Source organism: Microcaecilia unicolor, chromosome 4 (assembly GCF_901765095.1).
Source record: "Microcaecilia unicolor chromosome 4, aMicUni1.1, whole genome shotgun sequence".
NCBI classification, from domain to species: domain Eukaryota; kingdom Metazoa; phylum Chordata; class Amphibia; order Gymnophiona; family Siphonopidae; genus Microcaecilia; species Microcaecilia unicolor.
In genome coordinates this window covers 322,338,753-322,355,277 of record NC_044034.1, presented here as the reverse complement: position 1 = coordinate 322,355,277, position 16,525 = coordinate 322,338,753, and the positions used below count along the sequence as shown (strand labels likewise).

Sequence of the window (16,525 nt, the reverse complement as noted above, 5' to 3'; positions counted from 1 at the left end):
CCTTTCTTTGGAACCACAAAGTAAATGGAGTAACGTCCCTTGCCAATCTGATTTTTTGGCACCGGAACGACCGCACCCAGGCGGATCAGGTTGTCCAAGGTCTGCTGCACTACCACAGCTTGACCGGAGACTTGCAGGGAGAGAGTACAAACCCGTCTCTTAAGGGTTGGCAGAACTCTAGCTTGTAGCCGTCTCTGATGACTTCCAGCACCCACGCGTCTGAAGTTATAGTGGTCCACTCGCCCAGAAACGAGGACAGCCGTCCGCCAATCTGCACTGGGGCGTGGACCAAGGCCCCGTCATTGGGTACGAGACCCTGGGGGAGGACCGGAGGGAGCACCTCCGGGACGGCGGTCTCTGCGAAAGGAATGCTGCTTGGGGGAGAAATTCCTCTTGAAGGAAGAGGGGGCAGAGGAACCCGACTTGCCCGGGCGGTACCGATGGGCTTCCTGCAACCGTCCTCTGGAGGTATCGGGACGAGTACTAACCCGAGCCCTGACCTCTGGTAATTTCTTGCCCTTAGACGTGCCGAGATCGGTCACGATTTTGTCCAGCTCGACCCCAAAGAGCAGCTTGCCTTTAAAAGGCAATCTAGCCAGGCGGGATTTAGAGGCGTGGTCAGCAGACCAATGTTTCAGCCAAAGCCACCGCCGCGCAGAGACTGTCTGAGCCATGCCTTTAGCTGAGGCTCTCCAGACATCATACAGCAAGTCTGCCAAATAGGCTAAGCCCGATTCCAGGGCCGGCCAATCAGCCCTCAAGGAATGATCCGAGGGGGAAGCCCGCTGCACCATAGTCCGGCACGCCCTGGCCACATAGGAGCCGCAAACTGAGGCCTGCAAACTTAAAGCAGCTGCCTCAAAGGACGACCTTAAGGTCGCCTCCAATCTTCTGTCTTGGGCGTCCTTTAGGGCCGTGCCACCTTCCACCGGCAACGCCGTTTTCTTAGTCACCGCAGTGATTAAAGAATCCACGGTAGGCCACAGATAGGCCTCACGTTCACTCACAGCCAAAGGATAGAGGCGGGACATAGCCCTAGCCACTTTAAGGCTCGTTTCCGGGACATCCCATTGAGCCGCAATTAAGGTGTGCATGGCATCATGCACGTGGAAGGTTCTAGGCGGGCGCTTCGTCCCCAGCATAATGGCAGAGCCAACAGGGGCTGAGGGAGAGACGTCCTCCGGAGAGGAAATCTTCAAAGTGTCCATGGCCTGTAACAACAGGTTGGGCAAATCCTCTGGGCTAAAAAGCCGCGCTGCAGAGGGGTCATCCGCTCCATCCGAGCGGGGATCTATCTCCTCCAAGGAATCCGCAAAGGATCGTTGGGAGACCTCAGACACGCTGCCCTCATCTACATCGGAGGAGACAAAAGTCCTCCAAGGCCTGGAAATCAACCCGAGGGCGTTTACCTCTGGGAACCTCAACCTCTTTATCCGAAGAGGGAGCAGGGGCAGCGTTTTGCATGAGGAAAGCCTGATGCAGCAGCAAAACAAACTCGGGGGAGAAACCCCCCAGACTGTGCACTTCCGCAGCCTGGGCAACAGCCCTAGACGCACTCTCAACCGGCGCTCGCAATAGCGGGGGAGAGACATGCTGCGCATCCAAAATGGCGTCCGGCGCGAAACTCCGTGAAGGAGCCGCGCGGGAAGAACGGCGCTTAACTTTAGCCGCTTTTGTGCCGTCGCCCAAATTAAGGGCGTTCATGGCATTAATGTCTCCAACCTCAAGGGCGGCCCCGAAGAAGCCGTCCGAGCCGCGTGGCCGGCCAAGATGGCGGAGGCGAGGAGCGGGGGATGGGCGTTTATGGCGGGAAAAAACCGCCACGCCGGAGGAACGACCGGGACATTCATCGGTCACTAAACTATCACCCATCAAGGGCGAATCAGGTTGTAAAACCCCCGCATCCCCTCTAGAAGCGCTCCAGCGATCCGGGGAGCGACCCTTTGCGCCCTCGCCCTCCGACGCCATAGCCACGAGGAGAAGAATCGGGGAACCCCCTGCCCGCTATAAAAAGGTAAAATTACCTGCTTGCCGCTCCGAGCTGTAACGAACTGGTGTCCCAGTGAGTAGCTGCAATGAACGTTTAAAGAAACGTCGAATTAAACGCCTTTAAAGACGTTTAAAAAATTTTTTTTTTTTTTTTTAAACGGAGCCAGCGGGAGGGGGGAGAAAAGGAGGGACCTGGCACCACCAGGTTTGCACTTGCTCAAAAGAGCCCTCAACCCCAGGCCTCAACAAAACCTAAGGATTAGGCTTGGAGGCCTAGCCAGAGCTGCTGCTGTGTGTGACCACCACCTGCTGAGATAGAGAACATACTGAGGAGTTTCCGGCAGCACATGACCACATATAGGGAGGCAAAAGTTTGCTCTCTATCTCCACCTGCTGGTAGATGGACACAACCCACCAGTCTATGGATTGATCAGCTTGATGATATGGAAACATGGTTATATTTCAATCCTCCAGTAACCTTTACAGCTGTTTATCACACAAAGTGCAGTCAAGATATTAATCTTTGAGGAGGACAAACCAAAACCCCACTACAGTAGTCCAGATGGGGTTAAAATTCAGACCTGAGCCACTGCTCTGAGATGCTCATGTCCCAAATAAGGATATAAATGACATACAATTTTAAATAAATATTTGAATCAACCTCAAAACATGATCCTGTTACCTTAAGGTCCACATCTAACTGAATTCCCAAGTCTTTAACCAGCCTTTATATTGCATTCTTTTCCCAGCCAAAATCCAAACTATCCATTTTTACTTATTTCTCACCCAAAACACTTGTTTCTGTAGCGTCTAATTGCAATTTATGTTGACAAAAACCATTTCTGAACCATATTAAAAACATCTTACACTCTGAAATATCATACTTGGAAATAAAAACTGAGGTGTCAAGTGCAAACTTGTGCTATAGGTTCCATGTCAGCTGCCCAAATTCTTCTTTGCTACCTTTGACTGCCACATTACAGCACAGTGCTGCCCTTGACAGACCCCTAGTATAACCCTCTATAGTTTGAGTAAAGCTCATGTCCATCAGTTTCTATATAATGATGCTCCCAGGACTGAGAAGATTGAAATTACTCAGGACAATCAAACTATCAACTAATAGTAATGCTTTACCAATAAGGTGAAGCAATAACTCGTTAAATACAGATCAGAACCTGGACCTCTGTAAACCCAAGTGGAGGTGATTTATGATGTGATAAAGATCAGCTGTACACCGGACTGCTTAAACACAAAAACTTTGGTTGGAGAAAGGAGATGTGTTGTTGGCATTACAGCTCTGTCTAGATGGCTATTAATATTTTGCATGTAATAGAAGCATAGCGGGAGAGGAGTAGCAGTTATTTCTAAATGTAATCTAAAAATGCATAAGCTACATCAAAGCTAAACGTTTTTTACTATAGTAATATTGTATTACAATATATCTGTTGTCCATTCTACATTTAAGAATTAAAGACCTCTTTATCTCTATTTCCTAATTGTACAGGAATAACGTTAATCATTGGGATCACAATGCTTCATCCCCTCTTCCTCTTTCCACAATTCCCCTTATAGCATCGAATCACATAAATATCCCTATACACATCAACCGAGAAACTGTTCTAAACCCCATACACCTTTGGAATTCAGTCCCAGTCCTGGAGGGTAGCAATTGGTAAGGTTTTCAGGATCTCTCTTATGCATGAGAGATCTGCATGCCTACTATCGCTATAGTATGCAAATCTCTCATGCATATTCATTAGATACCTAGAAAACCCTGACCATTGCTGTCCTTCCAGGACTGGCAGTGAAAGCCACTGCCAATCTCTTAAAAAACAAATGGCACTCACTCTCCCTAAGGATCTCACTGGCATGGCCTTTTGACGGTCAGCCTGCTTACAGGCCCTCTAATTTCTAGGGTGACATCAGCTCTCTGATGATGTCCCCCAACCCCCAAGAGGGGGTGAGGCCAAGAGCACCAGGAGTGAGGAATTACAGGAGGAATAGAAGCACAGCAAATCCCAACAGGTAAGGTAAGTCTAGTCTGTCCAGCCTGAAGCTGCAGATGCTAAAAAATAGCTCCATGTCAGAGGCAATAGAAAAAGGTAACATTCTGGATTTTTCTCCCACTTTGGCAGCCAAGATCAGAAACCTGACTTCATCTTTCACATTTTCGTAAAGAAAAAAAAAAAGCAACGACAAAATGAAACTGAAAGACAAATGATTAAGGAAAACAAAAAGATGATGAAAACCCAACACTGGACTCACAGATATGGAAGACATTTTGAATGCAGGGGAGCTTTGCTTTTGCAGCTATTTGTCAGAGCACAAAACATAAGTAGCATTCTGAGGAAATGCCTGCATGTGGAAAGAACCATCCATGGTGAGATCTTTACACTTTGGGAGTCCTTTTACTAATGTGCACCAAGCCAACACATGAATTAGCATGTGCTGTTAGTACACAGCCATGGCAAGTGGCCTAACACGTACTAATTCACATTATGTGGAAATTCACATCATGTGGAAAGGGGTGGGGAATGGGCACAGTAATTTACCACAGCAGATAAGATGGCATTAAGTGGTCTGGATGATCTACAATGCAATTAACTCATAGTAAGTAGATTGTCTCTGTATGAACTATATGATGCCGGACATGACCACAACAGTTACTAGAGACCTTAACAGTAACTGTGCACATGCAGTAAGAACCCTTTAGTTTTAAGCTCTGGAAGAGTTTTTCCATTCTAGCATCATAAGATAACATCCCTCCACTTATATGCCTCAGTCCTGCTTGTTGAAAGAAAATATGTCCTTGCTACATACTCTGCTGTGATTTCAAAATCACTGTATTCCAAATCAATCAATGACTGTGTCCAAAATCTCTTCTAGCTTATCCTTCAAGTAACTAGATCTTTGACCAGCAAATGGCTTTCGTAATGTTAGTTAAAAAAAAAAAAAAACATTTAAAACAGACCTCATCCTAGACATGCCTTCACTGGGCCTAGTGCTACTTCAGCATTGTCTTGACATTAGGGAATGTAGCAGCATTCTCTCCCCATCCCAGCCAGAGCAAGTCTAGAGTTTTGATAGATAGATGGATACATGTTCTCTTGACTCAGTTGAGGGAGATTTACCCAAATCTCTCCCCCCTTACCCTTTGCACTATAGGCAAAATGTATTCCACTGCCAGCAGGGGTATTAACATATTGCCATGTTCAGAGCCTCAGCCTCACTGGGAGCAAGGCAGGGAGATTAAGTACTTCTAGAAGTGGTTTAATCTTTGATCTTCATGGCCCTGAACATTTAAAACAGAAAAAACAACAGTCTCTGGTAGGAGAGAAGAGGACCCCCACCCCATCAATTAGTTTGATATAGTTATGGTCCACTGAAAGAGGAAGAAGCAGGTGAGGACTATTTGTAAGACTGTCCTCAGCCTCTGGGAGTGCCTGGTTCAGCTGTGCCTCCATAGGCAGAGATGAAATGAGAAAAGATTTGTTATCCTCTCTCCATATGTTCATGTACAAAGGAAGTGAAGAAGATTCTGTCACTACACATTGAAGTTGGCAAAATTTCTCTCCTTTGCAACTGGTAATTTGGTCTTGCAGTGTAAGGGTCTTTGACACTCCAGGTCAGTCAGGGAGGGGTAATGCTGCCGATAGCACAGGTAGGCAAAAACCAGGCCAATCAGCGATCCCACCAGCACATCTGCAAAACACACACACAGTCCTGTCATATCAAGCTCCTCTGCTACAACAGATTTAGATCATTCTTGACTTTTTTGGCTAGCTTGGTTCCTACAAATCTCTACTGCAGCTGAGGAGAGAGGTAAAGTTCTGGATGGTGCCAATGTGACAGCTCCAGTCTCTTCCACAAGTTACTTTTAAAATGAAGGCAGACTGTTAACCATTTAATGACAGGAACATACGTAATTTTTCAAACCAATCATGCCTTTTGGGGAGGCTCCATCTGTCTGACCATCCAAATGCATGCACAGAAACAAAGATGCACACCCTCATACGGCTCTGTCCCCCTAACGAGACACACTTTACCATATGTTTTCACACCATGTCTCCAAACCAACATGCATGAGTTTGTAAACGGGTAAAATGGAAATGTGCCATTTTGTCACACTGTTAGTGTGTGCTTCTCAACTTGTTTGAATTACTTGGTGTTAAACAGTAAGGTAGTCTGTTGCCCACACCATGGTTAATTAGCCAAATACTATGCCATCAATAAAACAAAATTGCTAAACAGAAATTGAACTCTGGTTGCAAGAAGGGAACATACATGCATAGATGATCCTGTAATTGTACAGTGTAATGATGGAAGGGCTACCAGCTCCACTCACCCTGCCAGTGGTGCTTGTAATCACAGGTGCGAGACAGTGCAATGAGGACAGCCAGAAGGAGAGGACATAAAAATGCACAGAGTCTCCAGGCTCTGCCGCGGCCACCAGCTGAGAAACACTGCAGCTTTCCTGCTATGTAGAAGGCAGTGAATCCAAGGCCAGCAAATGCAACTGAAAGAAGGGAGTGAGGGAAAAACAATCAAATGAGTTCTATTTCAAAATGAAAAATGAGCACTCTCAAATCTGTGCAGGCACTTGCTGTGGACAGCAGGGTAATCAAACAAGAAAGCAACATCACCAGATGGCGCAAAGACAAATTAGCTCTCTCAGAGCTCAGAGAACCCCAGAACGTTTTCCCGAGCATCAGCAGGTATCCCTATGCTGCCAGCTGTGTTGTGAGTCTTCTCAGTTTTGTATATAGATAGCTTCAGCAGCACGGGGACAGTAAGGGGACCAGAGTGGATAATTTATCCTATTGTCTACATAAAACCTCCAATACATAGGTAAGTAATACAAATGGGGACAAGCTGAGGGTTGTATGTTATTGCTAATAATTAAATTACTATTTGTATTTTAGCTCCCAGGATATGTACCAATGATTTGCTAGGAAATATGAAGCTGTTAAATAAAAAGGAATAAAATGCATTTGCTTATTTATACATTTTATATATGCATAACACCAAGTTAGCCACAAGTTAAGACAACTGGGAACACCTATGCAATTATACTGAGAAGAAGAAAAAACAAACAAACAAATGGGCCTCTTCCTAAACCATATTAAGTGGTTAGCACGTAGAAAATGGCTAGCACAAAACAGCAGTAATGGGTGTTGCACTAATTTTGCATTCTAACTGGGGCACCAAAGGTAAACAATGCAAGTGAGTTGGGGCATGGCCTGGGCAGAGAAAGGGTGGGCCCAAGATTTGGTGTTAGCATGTAGGGAATACTGCACACTAAAGGTATTAATGTAGAGACATTTTTAATGCTCCCTAAATAAGAGACACTAGAACCCCCCCCCCCCCCCCCCCCACATACTCTGGCACACTAATTTTGCTGTTAGCACACGCTAGTTTTAAGCACTAAGCTGCGTTAACAGCAAATTCTAGCTCCCTTTAGTAAAAGGGCCATAAAATGTCATTCCCAGAAAGATGAAAGTAAGATGAAGGATGAAAAAGAAAGGGTCTGAACTAACTACAGTTACAACAGAAATAAAGGACAGACTCTCTCAGCAAGCCTCAAGGCCAACAGAGCAATAGGAATAGACCAGGATTTACCTTATCACTTAAAATATATATATATTTTTTATTTTATTTACATTTGTACCCCGCGCTTTCCCACTCATGGCAGGCTCAATGCAGCTTACATGGGGCAATGGAGGGTTAAGTGACTTGCCCAGAGTCACAAGGAGCTGCCTGTGCTGGAGGTGGGAATTGAACTCAGTTCCCCAGGACCAAAGTCCGCCACCCTAACCACTCGGCTATATATATATATATTGAGACTAATGGTAAGAGCAGTGGGCTGAAAAGCAGCAAAGCCAGGTTCAAATCTCACTGTTGTTGCTTATATATATATATATATATATATATATATATATATATATATATATAAGCAACAACAGTGAGATTTGAACCTGGCTTTGCTGCTTTTCAGCCCACTGCTCTTACCATTAGTCTATTCCTCCTCTCCTTTAAATTAAGCTCAAAATATATATACCTTATGAAACTTGACTGAGTTTTTATCTGCGACACTACTGTTCCTTCATCAGGGGTGAAGACACTAGTATCAGGGGGCTAAGAACCAAAGTCTTCTGTTCGTTATGAACCACTATGAAGTATTCTTGAGTTCAGTGGGCTGAAAAGCAGCAAAGCCAGGTTCAAATCTCACTGTTGTTGCTTATGATCTTAGGCAAGTCACTTAACCCTCCATTGCCTCAGTTGCAAACAGAATGTGAGGCCTCAAGAAACATCTACTGTACCTGAATGTAACTCATCTTGAGCTCCTACTTTTAAAAGGCATAAGCTAAATCCAAATTTGCAAGTGACGCAACAGTTTCAGAAATAGAACCTGGAAGGAAAGTACAAATTGTTGCTCACAGAGGATCTTACACAGGCCTTCTACAGCCATCCATATGGACTCCCGTGAGAAAGGCAACAGCCAATTGAGCTGGAAATGTGGTGTGGCTTGTAGAACCCCTTCAACAACCCAAGGAAGAACTCTCAACCCTCCACCAGTTGCAGTCATAGTTCCAAGAGGCCCAAAAACCAGCACAGCAGTCTCATCATTATGAACATGTGAACTACAGCCATTCCACAAGCTTCATTCTGCACTGACTACTCCACATCACTCACCAGCACAGGGTTTGTGTCTTTCCAGTCCTTAGGTCAGAGTAATCTCCAGAGCCAGAAAGGATGCCAGAAAGTTTTCCCTAGACATAGCCTCTACTACTACTTAACATTTCTAGAGCGCTACTAGGGTTACGCAGCGCTGTACAAAATAAACAAAGAAGGACGGTCCCTGCTCAAAGGAGCTTACAATCTAAAGAACGAAATGTCAAGTTGGGGCAGTCTAGACATAGCCTCTACTAAAACTTGCCCACTGGATGCAGACACCTCGATGCGCTAGGTCAAAAACACTGAACGTGAAAAAGAAGCAGGCCCTAGGTCAGATGGAAAGACCCTTACCTTGCCCTTCTTTAACATCTTGCACTAAAATAACAGGAAAAATAGAGCTACAGTAAGGAGCATTCTTGAGATATGACTGCAATCCTGTTCCACCCAAGCAAATACATTTGAGAACAGTTTGAGCAAAGACAGCAGCTTTCCTTCAATCTTGGTCTAGACCAGTGGTTTTCAACCCAGTCCTTGGGGACCACCTGGCCAGTCAGGTTTTCAGGATATCCACAATGAACATGCATGAGATGGAAGTACATGCAAATCTCTTATGCATATTCATTGTGGATACCCTTAAAACCTGACTGGTCAGGTGGTCCCTGAAGACTGGATTGAAATCCACTATCTACACCACAACAGTGCTTGGAGAATGTGTAAATAGATGATCATATGTCTGCCTTTATTTACTTGGATTTAAGCTCATACCTTTTCAGTTGTAGCTCAAAGGTGAGTTACATTTAAACTATTTCCCTGCCAAAGGGGCTTACAATCTAAGTCATTCCATTTTTTTTTTATTTAAAGGAGGCCTTTACTGGAACATTCAATTCAACAATACAGATAATAATTAGAAGTATAACAGACAGGAAAAAGAAAGTAAAAATATGTTCTTGATACAGTATGATTCTCTATAGGCATTCTGATATAAAAACAACACCCCCTCTTTTTACATTTAGAAGTTCCCACTGAAACTCCTCCTCCCCAATCTAAGTCATTCCTGAGGGAATGGAGTGTGAAGTGACTTGCCTAAGATGACATGGAGTGTTGGTGGGATTTGAACTCTGGCTTTCCAGGTTCTCAGCCTGCTATTCTACTAGTAGTCTGTTCCTCATGCCTGTAGGTAACTTACTAGTTTAGCTTTCACTTTTAGCTAACAAGTATGTATTTTGTGCATTTTAAAATTCCCAAAATACTGATTTTGGCATATGGTTCGGGGTTGTGATACTTTCTGGAAAAACTCAGGGTATAACAAATCTTCAGGGAAAAAGACTCATGCCAAGGTTGCTGTGGTGAAGGATCAGAGGAATTCCTGGTAGCCTAGATCCTGACCAGAATGCGAAGTTGTAGGTGGTTAGATGCTGACCATCTACCTCCTCAAAGTCACTGTCTGAAGCAGGAGACTGCAGGACTTCCTCTCTGAGTGAGCCTCCGAGCTTAGGAGGTGACAGACTCTTTTTTTTTTGACGCTTCAAGAATTGGGTCAATCTTCTGTGGAGAAGGAGTACTTGGGATCGTATCTTACATGTATCCCTTGATAAATTTATCACACGTATCCACTGTAAATGAATGTATATCATAAATAGCTGCAATGGCACTTTTTTTTTTTTTTGTCTTAATGCCTGAGGTTTGAAACTCTACAATTAGCTTTGGAACCACGGAAGTCTCAGTTGCCCAAGCTAAAGATGGATTCTCACGCTCCTCTCTCTTGAATTGCATCTTCCAATGTCTTGTCTGAATTGTGAGCCGAGCACTGCGCAACAGCTGAACTCCGAGAATGGTCCTCTAAACCCTCTGGTACTGGAAGTTGTCTTTGTCTGCTGGGGTGGTTGCTTGCTAGTGCTATGAGCTGTGCTCAGTGCAGTAATCTGCAGTAGGTGAATTTTCTGAACTGTGTTGATCTTTAGTGCTGTGAGCTTCTGGTACTGTGTATAATTCCCATACTTTTCTTGTAGCAGATCTCTGTGATTCATTGTGCTGCTTGGATGAGCTGCTGGACTCCTCACTTCTACATGAAAACCTGTGCTATGTGGCTAGTGGCAACGCAAGATGTCTTTCAGGGTTATTTATCTCATTTTCTTTGCCCTGGTGACTTGCAAGTGCATTTGTCACATGATATGATCAGGTCCCAAGCAGTGGACGCAGAGATCATGTGTGCCAACTCTGCATTCACAATTAAAACAAAATTTAAAGCTATTTTGCAGTCTGCATTGTGAAGCAAAGGTTAGCTAAGTTGAATTCAGTGCACCAATTTGTTGTCCCTGATGAAAGGTGGCTAATTAAATCAATCAACCTTGTACTTTTTTTTGCTTAAGTCATGGGTCAAGGAAAACTCAAAGGAAAAAGAAACAAATTTTAAGACTAGGTATCCGGTAGTGAAAAATCTAACATGAAAACAGTGCCAAAAACAGGCCAACTGCTAAAACTGCAGAAAAACTGACTAGAGATTCATGAGAAACCCCACACATGCTCAAAAAAAAAAAAATCAGTTTTGCTGACTTTCATGAGAGTGCTAGTCCATCTTGGTGACATTGAATGAATTCACCCACTTGTGTGGCTAATTTTATCCTGCTTATCAATGGAGAATGAGAGATCCCTAGCCTTCTGGGTTGTGGATTTTTAAATATGATCCAAAGCTTGCTAAAAGCATGCAAAATAAGAAACATCACTAAACCACATTATACTATTTTCCCCTTTGTGGATTGCCCCTGTGATCTACGTGCAAGTCTCCCCAACTCTCAGGCTAAGCATCATTGCCCAAGAGAAATTAAGCAATTCTAAACCATGAGATTTGAGCGTGAGGAAAGGATGTGGGGCAGGTATCTTCTCAGCTATGCTTTCCAGATAAAACACTCCTTGGGAAAACTTACAGGAGGAATGTCCACTGGGGAAGCTCTTACGACCTTCAATCACAACTTCCACATCACCTGTGCACAACAGTTCAGAGTTGGGCGATCCATCCGGGAAGCAGCGATAGAAGAAATCCGGTCGTGGCCTGTGAACAGCATAAGGTCACCATTCTTGTAGCAAGTCAGGGTTCAATGTTAGTGAGCATGTCAAGAGCTTCAGCTATAACTGTATTTTCACTGTCTGGAAAGTGAATCAGAGTGCAGCAAAGGTAACAACATTTCTACCCCACTTTCAGGTCTCCACACCAGCACGTGTATCACCTCTGATTCACACTGTAAGCAACATATTTAACTCCACAAGTGACACCATGTCCATTTATTCAATCACCCAAGCAATTATGTACACATTCTATTCAACCTTACACTTCTCCAGCTGAAACCAATCAACCCAACCATCTAGCAACATGGCCAATTCGTCTGTGTGTACATTCATCTTTTAACCAACATCCAATCTCTCAGCCTGCCTAACTATTCCATCCATCTCCCAGCCCTGTATCTTCTCAGAATAGCTGCAAGCAAAGATTGATATCCTCAAAGAAAAAGAGCAACAGCCACCCCCATTCTTTTACTTGAAAGAGAGATACCCTCAGGCTAGATTTGAGTTACCTGCCCACTATCAGCTTCACTGTGTTTGTAAAAACACCATTCAAGGCAAGAGTAAGGCTGGCAGCTGTAACAGAGGAACACAGAAAACTCATTCCTGGTGGTGGTGAATGCCAACAGTTGAAATTCTAGAACATGAAATATTGCTCTCTGACTAGTTACATCAGTTTTATAAATATATGACAACTAATTCAAACAACTAGGACTAGGGGACTAGGGGGCATGCGATGAAGCTACAATGTAGTACATTTAAAACGAATCAGAGAAAATGTTTCTTCACTCAACGTGTAATTAAACTCTGGAATTCGTTGCCAGAGAATGTGGTAAAGGCGGTTAGCTTAGCGGAGTTTAAAAAAGGTTTGGACGGCTTCCTAAAGGAAAAGTCCATAGACTGTTATTAAATGGACTGGGGAAAATCCACTACTTCTGGGATAAGCAGTATAAAATGTTTTGTACATTTTTGGGATCTTGCCAGGTATTTGTGACCGGGATTGGCCACTGTTGGAAACAGGATGCTGGGCTTGATGGACCTTTGGTCTTTCCCAGTATGGCAATACTTATGTACTTATAACATTTGTTATTACGTTACCATGACTTCCTCCTTCCAAACTCTGACAGTGCTCTAAGATTGGGTGCAGAGACCTACCCATGCAGGCTTCTCTTGTGTCCCCTTTCTCTGCTTTCTTAAGGAATCTTGTCATGAATATCAAGAATAAGGGAGACAGAAATGCAATAAGCTGTAAAGAAAGAGGATAAATCAAACAATAAAATCAATGGGTTCCAGTGATGAAAGAGGGCCAAAAAAACCCATAAAAATGCCCTTTGAACAATTACAATAAAATTTCTATTCCCCTATAAACCACAACTGGATCAATGCAGATTATAATGTAAAATAAGAGCTAGGCCATCACTATGAAAGGTACAATAATATACATAATCTTCCAGAACAAACTAATTCATCACAGATGGGGGCGAGGTGTGGCCGCGTCGGCTTTCTTTTCTTGGTATTGTCCAGATCGCGCCTTCTGTCTCGCTGCACCCTATGCCTGGAATAAACTTCCTGAGCCCCTACGTCTTGCCCCCATCCTTGGCCACCTTTAAATCTAGACTGGAAGCCCACCTCTTTGACATTGCTTTTGACTCGTAACCACTCGCCTCCACCTACCCTCCTCTCCTCCTTCCTGTGCACATTAATTGCTTTGATTTGCTTACTTTATTTTTTGTCTATTAGATTGTAAGCTCTTTGAGCAGGGACTGTCTTTCTTCTATGTTTGTGCAGCGCTGCGTACGCCTTGTAGCGCTATAGAAATGCTAAATAGTAGTAGTAGTAATATAGAAAATAAGCAAGAAAGTTCCTATATCCAATAAGCAGAATTAAAAAAACTGTAACCCTTTGCTCTGCAAATACATCCCTGACTACCTGCTTTTCTGCACAACTTAAACTGGCATGCTCACAAAGAGCATCCTGGGATGTGTCAGTGGAACAACAGTTTGACAGTTCAGCTTTCTCTCTCTAAGGGGTGAGAGGGAACTGAGTTCCATAGACAGTGCTTTGGGATTATCAGCTGCTCAGCTTATAGCCATGTGATAGAGCTAAACTAAATCTGAATCCACCCTGGAAAGGTCTCATGCAAGAGCTCTCCCTGAGACAGCCACTGTGCAATCATCCTAAAACCGCCAGCTGTTACACATGCCAGACAGAGCACAAAGGCACCAAGTCTATTCAGAGGAACGTACCCAGAAAACACACAGCATTAGTGAACAAGATAAATTCAGAATAATATGCAGTTACTACATACAAACATGTATCTGGTGGGCATATAATCTGTCTTGACATGGGGGTTCTTGTACAGCCACATCTCCTCAGGCTGAATCACTCGCTGGAAGGGAGTCAGGAGCTCAGTTACTCTGAAAGAAATCCACACAGTCACATTTAAGACGCATTTTCTAATGGCCCTGTCACATTACATAGAGAGCAAGACTGTACAACAAAAAAAAGGAAAAGAATTCCATAAGGTCTCAGATCTGCTTAAGAGACAGGGGAGGAAGAGAAGATCAGAGCACTGCAAGGTGTACAAATGCAGTAATTGGGCTAAAAGAGAAAGGCTCAGGCCTATGGAAGTCTTACACTATGGATTATCCAAAGCAGTACGATCAACTTTTAAGCATCCCTCTGCAATGAAGCAGAGTTGGTGTGGCCATACATTTTGTTCCTGCCCTAGCATTGAGGTGGCTCTGTGCCTGCCCCACCACAGCAGGGAAGATCAGAAGGGGGCCTATATATTAAAGGATGAAATATGCTTAGTACACATTACATACGGTAGGTCTAAATGACTCCACTCTGTTCTTTCTCTGTCAGATCTTGGACTAATTGTCATCTCTAGGTTTTAGTCTAGCTTCACTCTATGGTATAATATAGTTAGGGTTTCTATTCATAATTGGAGAGTGAGTGATTTGGGAGAAGATGCCGATTTAGTCCAAAAATAGCAGTTTTCACATTAAAAAAATGCACATCTTTTTATATCCCACCCTAGGGGGGGGGGGGGCAACAAGTCTGGGCGCATAAGGCCAACACTGCTATCTTTTGAAAAAAAATGTGTGTGTGTGTGTGTGTGTGTGGGGGGGGGGGGTTGAACTGATATCTGAAATAGCACACATTTCTCTTGGGGTTTTTTTGGGGGGAGGGGGTTATATAACACTTATTTTCGTACTGCAGTTGGAACAGATTTTTTTTTTTTTACTGCAATTTTAACTTAACAATCAATGACAACCTCGGGATGACACAAACTTACAGGAAGATCCCAAAGAGCAAAATCCTGACGACCACTTCCAGCACGAAATCCAGAACCAGTTTCCGCCTCATATTCTCTCCTCTAGCGGCTGCAGCTCCTAGAGAGTGCGAAAGAACTGAAGATCAAACTTTTCCTCGCTAACATAAGATGCAATGACTGTGCAGGACTTTCCACTATACTTTTATCTGCTTTCCCTACCCTCACATCAGAACCGATGAGCCCCAAAACCCGGCACCACACACCGAAAGCTTTAGGGATATTAGGGAGGGAGGCGCTGTAAGAACTCCCAACACAGACCTATCCTACAATATAGCACCAGCTGTTCCTCACAAGTCCTCCACAGCTCCCCGTTACAAACTCTGATAGGAGAACGTGAGGTCTTACGCCCCAGCTCTATGTGACTCGGTTACAGAGTCTCATCACAGTAGACCGCTGTGTAAGAGGAGGCGGGAGCGTCTGTTCACCATGGTGCTATCGGCATCGCTTCTTTGGCTCCTGCCAAACGCCGTACGTGGCAGACGTGGCAGCCACAGGAGGAGCCGCGACCGCCGTACGTAAGAAGGTGCAAGAGAACACCGGAAGTTTCGAGCGACCTGTCTGAGGAAGGCGGCACTGCCCCCTGCGGGTCCCAGAGAGCATTGCAGGGGTGAGACAACGAACACCATCCAAGCGAAAACAGAAAAATCTAGCCTTAAACCCCTCCCCTCCATCATGTTTCTTTCAGGTCCCTAGACTGCAGTCCCTCCCCAATATTTTGATCAATTAAACTCAGCAATCATGTCCATCACACAAAAATCCTATACAAATGCAGGTTAAAGTGTGTGCTCATAGTTCTCTCATGTTCATGTAGCTGTGGGCCTGTTGTTTTGCTTAGACGAAGGTTAATTCAAGAAATCAATAATTCTCAAATCACAACATTTAGTTATACCCAGTGCTTTTTTTGTAGAAAAAAAGGTGCCGGTACTCATTATGGGCGGGGTCACCACATATGGCTCCACCCCTATGATAACCACACCCCCTATACCAGCCATGGCGCATATAAACAGACATCATTGAAAATATTACAGTACTATAGGAGAAAAAAATAACGTGTCTGTAAGCTGTTACAGCTCCAGTATACCCAGTGCAAAATAAGACAGCCAATGTAAATTCTCAAATTGGACATATTACAAACACTAAAATGAAAATAAAATGATTTTTTCTACCTTTGTTGTCTGGTGACTGTTTTTCTTTCCATATTGGTCCCAGTCTGTGATTCTGCTTTCCTTTGTTTTCGCTTAACTCTTCTGTGCCATTTGTCATTTTTGTCTCCTTTTTCTTTGCTTTCTTCAATATTTTTCAGGCTCTCTCTCTGTCCAGATTTAATTCATTCTTACTATCCATTCTTTAATTTCCTCATCTACCTGTGGCTTTTCATCTTTCCTCACCCTTGTTCTCCCCATGCCCCTTCCTCTTATTCTCCAGTCTTTCTCTATTCCCCTTTTCCATCCAGCAGCTCTGCTT

At 44.0% G+C, this 16,525-nt stretch overlaps 1 protein-coding gene across 5 annotated transcripts; it reads right to left on the bottom strand.

Moving 5' to 3' along the window:
- Positions 1 to 2,442: 2,442 nt before the first annotated feature.
- On the bottom strand, positions 2,443 to 15,537 carry PLPP5 (phospholipid phosphatase 5). Of its 5 annotated transcripts, none has more exons than XM_030201937.1 (8): positions 15,487 to 15,537; positions 15,023 to 15,119; positions 14,030 to 14,138; positions 12,877 to 12,967; positions 12,234 to 12,297; positions 11,589 to 11,713; positions 6,335 to 6,505; positions 2,443 to 5,691 (listed from the first exon to the last, which is right to left on the bottom strand). In XM_030201937.1, exons 2-8 carry the CDS (start codon positions 15,091 to 15,093, stop codon positions 5,534 to 5,536), a joined length of 789 nt encoding a protein of 262 aa, XP_030057797.1. In that variant the 5' UTR covers positions 15,094 to 15,119; positions 15,487 to 15,537; the 3' UTR covers positions 2,443 to 5,533. The 5 variants fall into 5 exon arrangements, with proteins under 5 accessions (XP_030057797.1, XP_030057792.1, XP_030057793.1 ...); XM_030201932.1 differs by having other exon boundaries at positions 15,221 to 15,515; XM_030201933.1 differs by having other exon boundaries at positions 15,320 to 15,515.
- Between the last annotated feature and the right edge of the window lie 988 nt (positions 15,538 to 16,525).

Bases quoted from the DNA above. Each gene is read 5' to 3' on its own strand.
- PLPP5 (XM_030201937.1), bottom strand. From the start codon at position 15,093: ATGAGGCGGAAACTGGTTCTGGATTTCGTGCTGGAAGTGGTCGTCAGG. The intron at 12,968-14,029 runs GTATGTAGTAAC...CTTTCTTTACAG, and splicing joins TGCCCACCAGATACATGTTT to CTTATTGCATTTCTGTCTCC. The intron at 12,298-12,876 runs GTAGGTCTCTGC...CCTCTGTTACAG, and splicing joins CACAAGAGAAGCCTGCATGG to CTGCCAGCCTTACTCTTGCC.